This window comes from Pantherophis guttatus, chromosome 2 (assembly GCF_059756535.1).
Source record: "Pantherophis guttatus breed Tessera chromosome 2, ASM5975653v1, whole genome shotgun sequence".
Lineage (NCBI taxonomy): Eukaryota > Metazoa > Chordata > Lepidosauria > Squamata > Colubridae > Pantherophis > Pantherophis guttatus.
In genome coordinates, this window is record NC_142064.1 from 149,968,684 (window position 1) to 149,977,874 (window position 9,191).

Genomic DNA, 9,191 nt, shown 5'->3' on the forward strand with positions numbered 1-9,191 from the left:
TTTATTCGAAAGATTCAAATGAAATAATTATTCCTTTTGTTGTTCCTTTTGTTTTATAACTTTATTATATTGTATTTTTTTTTATTATGCTTGATTTTACTGTGCACTATTCAGAGTCAGTTTGAAGTTGGGTGGTGCTTCAAATGAAGAAATTGAACAAATTGTTTATGGAATTTGATCAATTTGTACACAACAGATTTTATTATATTGTTCATAAAGACTATATGTTATAAGGAATGCATGGTGACTATGGAAAACAAGTTCTCATCTAAACTGCAAAAATATAACAGATATGAAGAAAGCAGGATTCAACATAAACTTTTTAAAAGATGTAAACCTATTGTAGGTATTATGAACCCTTTGCTTATTATAATCCTGGTTTTTTTCTTCATGATATAGTCAGCTGGTGCCATCGCTGACTATTGGGGGTGAATCATTGGCCCCCATGGAAAGGGCTCGCAACTTGGGCGTCCTCCTGGATTCACGGCTGTCTCTAGAAGAGCACTTGACGGCCGTGACCGGGAGGATTTTTCATCAGGTTCGCCTGATCCGCCAGTTGCGTCCCTTTCTAGATCGGGACTCCCTACACACGGTCACTCATGCCCTCGTCACCTCTCGTCTGGACTATTGTAACGCTCTCTACATGGGGCTCCCCTTGAGGTGCACTCGGAGGCTCCAACTGGCGCAGAGTGCGGCCGCGCGGGTGGTTATGGGAGCAACGTGGAGCTTCCATGTAACACCTCTCCTGCGCGAGCTGCACTGGCTCCTGGTGGTCTTCCGAGTGCGCTTCAAGGTTTTTGTTACCACCTTTAAAGCGCTCCATAGCTTAGGAGCTGGTTATCTACGGGACCGCCTGCTACCACCAATAGCCTCCCACTGGCCAGTACGCTCCCATAGAGAGGGGCTCCTCCGGGTGCCGTCGGCCAAACAATGTCGACTGGCGGCCCCTAGGGGGAGAGCCTTCTCTGTGGGGGCACCTACAATCTGGAATGAGCTCCCCCCGGAGATACGGAGGATCCCGGATCTGCGCACCTTCCGTCGCGCGCTTAAAACGTTTTTATTTCATCAAGCTGGCCTGGCCTAAATCTTCTCCCTTTTAAAATTTTAAAATTTAAATTTTAAATACTAATTTTAATTTGTTTAATCATGGGATATTTTAAAATTTAGCCAAATTGTTTAATCTGTTTTAATCTATTTTAAATTTTGTATTTCTGTGTTTTATTTTTTGGCTGTTCACCGCTCTGAGTCCTTCGGGAGAAGGACGGTATAGAAATTTAATAAAATAAAATAAATAAAATAAATGCCGGAAGTCAACTTGCAAATTCTATTTGTAGTTTCAATGAATCATTGTTTCTTTGATATGAAGTTTCCAATCCTCTGATGAATTGAAATGTATATTGTCAAACACTTTTTTTTTTTTTTGCTTTCCTGTATCTCTGCAGCTTATTTTGCATTCACTGGTAGATACTTTCTTACTGTTTAGTAGGTGGAAGTGGAGGGCATTAAGGTTTGTAAAAATATATTGTAATAGTGCAGAGTCACACTTGTGAGTTGGGTACCCACATAAATGAAGGGTCCTTGATGTTCTGTGAGGTGGGTGGCTTCTTTGCAGATGTTCCATTACCAACCAAGGTAACATAGAGCCGAGGTGGCGCAGTGGTTAGAGTGCAGTACTGCAGCTACTTTAGCTGACTGCTAGTTCAGCAGATCAGCGGATCAAATCTCACCGGCTCAAGGTTGACTCAGCCTTCCATCCTTCCGAGGTGGGTAAAATGAGGACCAAGATTGTTGGGGGCAATATGCTATTTAGTATACTGTCTTTGGTGTAAGCCGCCCAGAGTCCTCGGAGAGTGGGTGGCATAGAAATATGACAAATAAATAAACAAACAAACATCATTAGTGCTAGACAGAAATGGAGTTTATTTTAATATACTAATGGCTTTCCCTGTCAGTGTTGGTAGAAGTGTTCTTGGTGGTTCCGTGATTACGTTGTTGTTTACTGTTAGCTTACAATACTAGCACTGATGATGTTACCTAGGATCGTAATGAAATGTCTGCAAGAAAACCATCAAGCTCAAAGAGCACCAAGGACCCCAATGTTCAATCCCAAGCCACTAATATTCTCTTCTATTGGTACCATATAAATGTATTTAATAACTAGATAAATTTGGTATAAGGCACAGGTGTCAAACTCGCAGCGTCACGTTGCCGTCACTTGACATATCACAATGTTTTCCCCCTTTGCGGAGCTGGGGTGGGCGTGGCCTGCGCATGATGCATCCGGCCCATGGGCTGCCAGTTTGACAGCCCTGGAAAGGACAGAAAGTCTGCCTTTAAACCTGTGCTTAAAAATAAGCCTACAAAACATCTGATGGGCATAGGTGGCTGAAGTTGAATGATGAAGAGAGGGGAACTTCCCTGCTATATTGTGCAAATGTCCTTCTAGGTGTTAGCTCTTCTTCAGGCTACTTTTAAACAGGGGTTCCAGTGCACTCTGAAAAAGTGGTAAAGTCATGTTCAAGACAGGGGCAGATTTCAAAACCCGTTGCTACTGGTTCGCTCGTGGGCACTTGTGTGCTTGCGTGCACATGCAATGCTTCTGTGCATGCATAGAAGTGTCCGGGCAGGTGGGCAGAGCCTCCCGCCACTGCTACCAGTTCGCCCGATCCAGGGTGAACCAGTAGCAACCCACCACTGGTTCAGAGGCAGCCTGAAAACCAATTTAGCACTATTTCCACACTTTAAAAATTTCTGCCTCTAATTAGTGGTGACCTGGAAAACAACTGAGGAGAGAAGTGATGGTTATGTTGTGGCAGGAGAGCTTCCCAATGTCCCCTTCCTCTTATTTGCTTTCTTTTGGGAGGGGATTGGTTGTCTACTTTTCAAGGGAACTGTCACAAACCCATAGATCAGGGGTCTCCAACCTTGGCAACTTTAAGACTTGTGGACTTCAACTCCCAAAACTCCTGGGAGTTGAAGTCCAGAAGTCTAAAAGTTGCCAAGTTTGGAGACCTCTGCCATAGATTAGCGCAGCTACTGATCTGTGGGGTGAGAAGGCTGATCAGTAAAACAAGAGAACCTTTCCTAGGCTTTACTTGCCAGTCTTCACACACCAAGCTGGTCAGCTGCCTCGGAGGTCCAGCCATCTGTCAAAGCTTGCCCCCTCTTTGAACTTCATTCCATGTTTAGATAAATGATTGGAGAATATTTTCCCACCAGCTGACGATATTTGGTAGGAGGGAAGGAATGCAAAGATGGGGAAATCCAATCATCCTTTTCTTTAACTTCATCCACACACAGGAAATAAGGAAAGCACCTTTTGCAGACATAGTGACTATGGCAGGGCAGGGTTTGGCAATGGGGACAGCAAAATTTATACTGATATAATTTGATGCTGACTCAACGATGGGTGGAGGGCAATGAATCTTATCTATGCTAAAGAGCCATAACTCAGTCTTCCTAAATCTGATGCTCCCCAGAGAACTTAAAATTAAACAACCATTGGCATGCTGACTGCAGATATGAAAGAAAACAAGTTGGTGAACAGTCTCAATCTCCTGGGGAAGATTCTAGACATGAGTTTTTACTTACCCTGTTGTGGCTGGTCCTTTGATTGCACAATGTTGTCTAGTATGCTGTCACCACTACTTTTGTGCTTTGCTGTCTCAATGGTCTCCTGCTTTGCAGTTTTGAGAGGTTCCCCGGGATTGAAGGGTTGCTCTTTCTCAACCCATGTCTGTTTGGCTGACACCTTCTTCTTTGCATTCTCTTTTCTTTCTCCTCGGATAGGATTCCTCGAGTTTCTAATTCAATGAGAAATATATCACAAATGGCAATGACAATTTTACAACATATGTAAAATGAGTTTTCGGAACTTGTTGTTCCTTAGCATCCATTCTCCAATTTAGTGATCTCTAAAAGTCATAGATTACAGCTCCTATGATTTACTTACCATACTAGCTGAATATTAGGAAATATAAAATAAAACATCTTGGAGAGTCTAAATAAGGAAAGGTGACACCAGAAATATATTCAAGCATTCCAGGAATGATTTGAAGACTAAAAGTCTGAAAACTACTGGTTTGTATGTATGAACTTTGATACAAAGAATTCAGCTAAACGTGAATGCCATGAAAGAAATGGGTTTTTATCTAGGAGACAGACATAAACTAATTGTAAAAGTGAAGGACCTAGTAAAAGCAACACAACAAAGGTTTTTTTTAAAAAATTTTTTTGTAACACTGCATTTTAAGAGAAGCAAAAAGTTAACAAAGTTGCCATAAGAACGATCCATTCTCTCATACCCCTAGTCAACAGGATGAAATTTTGAATCCTCAGGTAGATTTAGGGCTAACTAGACAACACCTGACCTGTTGGCTCACATTTCAGAGATATTTTCTTACCTAAACTGAGAAAAGAATGACCACAGGAGAGCAAAAAAGCATTGGGAGCGGGAGCGACTTCCAATTTCTGCTGGCTTCCCCATTGACTTTCCTTGTGGGAAGCTGGCAGGGAGCATTGGAAATAATAAACACAGGATCGTGGCTGACTATGGCAACATGGGGTATGGTAGCATGGTTGCATGACAGTGGCCATAACTTTGCCAAATTTCAATTCCATGGGAGTAATAGGGCCCAAATTTTGAGCGCATTCTGTAAAATAGCCCATTTGATGTGTGTTGATTCAAAAATAGTTCTTCTACGATAGCTTGTTTTGTTAATTGAAGATTACAAGCAGACAAACTGAAGAATTTTAGTAGCATGTAGATTTCAGCTATTTTGTGCTTCAGGATTCCACATTCCACTGTATTTAGCAGTTTTGTACTTTTCTGGGTTGTTGTTTGTTTTTTGCTTGTTATGCTTCTCTTTTTAACATGTCTCTCTCTATTATAGTTTTAGTTTAGTCTAATTTTTGTATATATAACTAAAATATTTGATTTGACTAGAGTTGGCATCAAAAAATTAAAACATTGATTGAGCCTTATATAATGTTATTCTGAGCACAACTTAAAAAAAAAAAAGAAGAGCAATGTTACTAGTCAATCCCTTTCCTTTTTAATCCCTTGGACAATCTTTGCATGTGTTTGAAATGTCAGCATTATTTATATCCTTTCTTCAGCCTCAAACAAATTCAGTTCCACCCAGTCAGTGGTTTTTCTTTCTTTTTTTCTTTTTTTCTTTCTTTGTTTCTGTAATGAAATCACTTAAGATGGAGTCAAACTGGCACAGTGCCACTGAATTCAGTTGGGGTTTAACAAACCATCCTCTCTTGGCGGTTAGTTTAGTTCCATGACACAATTATAAATTTTGGAGGAAATATGTGGTTTCTCTTTGGTACTTTATGATTTGACCTTTTGGCAGAAGATTAAAAATGAGGGTTTTTTTCCCCCTTTCCTATCATATAGTTTCTCCTAATTTATGTACACTAGGACCAGATGGTTCTCTTGTATTACAATCAGATATCACAGCCTGAGTATTGGGTTATTAAAAATAAGACAGACAAATTATAGACACTTTAACTGTGCAATTGCTCTGCCTCATTTAAGAAAATTTATAGAAGGTCCAGACTTCATATTCTGCTTATGCTCCTACCCTGGTTTTTCAACTTTTTCCTCAAATCTATTAATAGCAACAGCACTTAGACTTATATACAGCTTCATAGAGCTTTAAAGCCCTCTTTAAGTGGTTTACAGAGTCAGCATATTGCCCCCTAACAATCTGGGTCCTTCAAATCTATTAAGCAGGAAAAGATGGAATAACTGCACAATTCCTTTTGATGGCTAACACTAGGTGTTATAAATCGGTTTGGGGTTATTAATCTGTTTTATTGAATACTATCATATCTCCTTATGAAATTTGGCCGTTTAATAAACAAACAAATAAAAACATACATTTTGAGAGAAAAATTGTAATTTTAATAGAAATATGATATATGTGCTCTATAAAGAGGAAGGGTGATCTGTATGTTTGCTGCTGAGAAGGAACAACAGTGCCCTGCTTTCTTATGGCTCTTTTACTCATATTTTGTAAAGTTACAATTGAGCATAATTTAAAACAGAGCAGAGGTCAGAAACGTGTGGTCCTCAAGATATTCCCAAAATGGAGCTCTCATTTGCCCAATCAACACTGTCAGTGGCAAGAGATGTTAGACATATGATCTCAACAATATCTGAAGAACCATAATCATCCCCATTTTTTAAACTGAGGGTAGTTTTCCCTATAGAATGGCACATAGCCACTTCTTAAGATAACTCCTCCAGTTTTGTACGTCTTATAATATGGAAAAGTACTGAAATATGTATGTGGGTACTGTATGTTTCATAAGTTGAATTATGAATTATACATTGAAGTTTCCTAATTGAGTTTTGATCATGAAGAATGTAACACATGGAATAGGTTTCGTTTTATAAATAATTATTTCTGTACTCAATTCAACTCAAAATATTATTCAGGGAGAAAGTTGCTGTGAGCACAAATTGATAAATGCATTGGACAGCAGAGACTTGAGGTTAAATCCCAGTTCAATTACAGAGTCACTTGATAACGCTGCCCATGTCATCATTTTTCAGTCTCAATTACCAATCTATCAAATGGGAATAATTATGGTCTAGCTTAAAGGCATTTTGTGAAGATGAATTATACAGAGACATAGAGTGCTGGGCTCTATAGTGGATAATAACTGTCATGGAGTAAAATATGTAAAACATTAAACTCTTCCGTTTATAGTAACACTAGAGTATTGAGTAATGAAATAAATGACATTTGGAATTTGAATTTATTTCCTATTTAGTTTTTATATATGTGTTTAAGAGGAAATAATATCATAATTATTAGTGATCTAACATTATCCTAAAGTATAGAAAGATATTTGGGCAAATGAAAATGAAACATAAATTGTAACACCACAGAATGATATAAATCAGTGAAATAATCTCTGTATCTCTAAATTTCTTAAAGATGAATGTCTTGATTGCTTTCCTTGAAAAAAATTGAAAATATGATTAATGAACTGCAAACATGATGCAAGATTTATTAAGTTTATGTGACAGCAGATTCTTTTGAAATCATTATATCCAGAGAGAACTTGCTACCTATTTTATGGGCAGATTTAAAGAATTCAGATTGGCTTTGGACATGTCTGTGAAATGTATCTTCTTCTTATCCTCATATAAGGAAGGAATGGGAATTGAACAAAAGTTTAATTTGCCAAAGAAGCTTCACTGAAAAAAGGAATTGATTTCTCTCTGCCTTTCTGAAGGAAACATCTTCCTTCCTTCCTTCCTTCCTTCCTTCCTTCCTTCCTTCCTTCCTTCCTTCCTTCCTTCCTTCCTTCCTTTCTTCCTCCCTCCCTCCCTCCCTCCCTCCCTCCCTCCCTGGTTCTCTTCCTTATACTGACTTTTTACTATGTGAACATATAGTTTCTCCTCAATATTATTATTTTTTTTTGTAAAAGAACACAAAGATGGTAGAATAATAGGTCTTAGTTTACTGACACTACATATGTGACATTTTGTCACATATAATACTCATATGAATTCTGTCACAAACAGAATACTCTTATATAAATAAACAAGTAAAAATTGGAACTTGGGCTTAAACATCAGCAAAATACAGATGTTCAAAATGTTTCTGAAGCATCTTGATAGTCCATTTGGAACTTCCCCTCTGAGTCAAATGAAGTTAAGAAATGGAGGATTACTTCAGTTAAGAATTTAAAAAGCTATTCTTAGCACGTATACTTGGTTAAAATATTCTACAATATTCTACAAGCTAAATAATGTTATTTTGCTGGATTCAGCTGTATTTTTCTGTTAGATAGCTTGACTGGATTTATTCTTTATCATTTCCAGATACTAAACATGCATCTAGAGACAGAGGAGAACAGAATTAATTTAATATAAATGACCAATCACAGCTACATTGGAAAGGCAATTTAATTCTGCAGTTTTCTTATGCATTATGAATATAATAGTCATAAAATTTCATGATACTCATGAGAATTCTATCACTATCAAAATAGAAGAGTCATCCTCCTGTTATATAAGTCTTCACTGGGTCTGCCCTGTGATGGGAATATAGCAGCCATACTGTAAAAGGAATTTAACACAGAAGATGGTTGAATTTTGCTGAGAATTTTTTTAGCATGATGGGATTTCCTTGCAATTTTCTTTCTGGGACCTTCTCCTGCATTCTCCCAAAAGCTGCCCCTGAAGACTAATGGATGTAGCAGGATAGAGACACTAGTAATCTTACATAAGATGAAAAAACGTTTTTCTCCTCATGTCAAATACAGTATCTCTGGACCCAATCCAAGGCATGCAAGAGTGGAATTGATATCTGAAGAAAACTTCAGGGAAAGTAAACGTACTTGAAATGTGGAAATGCTGGTGGATGTTTTAAGTTCCATCTTTTTTCCTGCCCAAAGGTCCTCACCACTTTCGCTTCTGTGGTGCAGAGTTTGGCCTTTCGGTCAGATGGATCATTGAAGATGAAGGAATCCGACCCAAACATGAGGTGTTTGACACCAAAAGAACAAAGAAAAGGAAGCTTCACCTGTATTTCCTGGAAAGAAAAGCAGGGTATACAGATTAAGATATTTTAGGTAGTCACCTGGTTTTCAATATGAGAACAAATTTGCTTAGTCTCTTTTAAAATTGCTCTGTATGCCAAATGCAGTCTGAACATATGGCTGATTGTGCGACCAACCTTAATTAAGAATAATTTATTTATTATTATATTTCTATACCGCCTTTCTCCCGTAGGACTCAAGGCGGTGTACAGTCAAGAAAAATATAGACACACAAACATCATAAAATTGCTAATTAAAATTGTTATTTAGTTTAGTCAATTAAATAAAACCCAGAATTAGATAACATTTTAAAAAAATCATTTGCATGTTTGTATGTTTAGCCCTGCCTGTTGGAACATCAGGGTCTTGAGGGCACGGCGGAAAGCACGGAGATCAGGGATATTCCGTATCTCTGGGGGCAGTTCATTCCAAAGGGTTGGAGCCCCCACAGAGAAGGCCCTCCCCCTGGGAGTCACCAGTCGACATAATTTGACTGACGGTACCCTGAGTAGTCCCTCCCTGTGAGAACGAACTGGTCGGTGGGAGGCTATTGGTGGCAAAAGACGGTCTCGTAGGTAACCAGGTCCTAAGCCATGGAGCGCTTTAAAGGTGATAACTAACAC

At 38.6% G+C, this 9,191-nt stretch overlaps 1 protein-coding gene across 1 annotated transcript in view; it reads right to left on the reverse strand.

The window, feature by feature from the left end:
- LOC117663131 (uncharacterized) overlaps positions 1–8,559 on the reverse strand; it is a 29,211-nt gene extending 20,652 nt beyond the window's left edge. Inside the window, exons 1-2 of the mRNA XM_034413060.3 lie at positions 8,368–8,559; positions 3,592–3,803 (exon numbers count right to left, since the gene is read on the reverse strand). Coding sequence (XP_034268951.2) covers positions 3,592–3,803; positions 8,368–8,510 — 355 coding nt within the window. The 5' untranslated portion in view covers positions 8,511–8,559. The remainder of the gene's footprint in view (positions 1–3,591; positions 3,804–8,367) is intronic.
- Between the last annotated feature and the right edge of the window lie 632 nt (positions 8,560–9,191).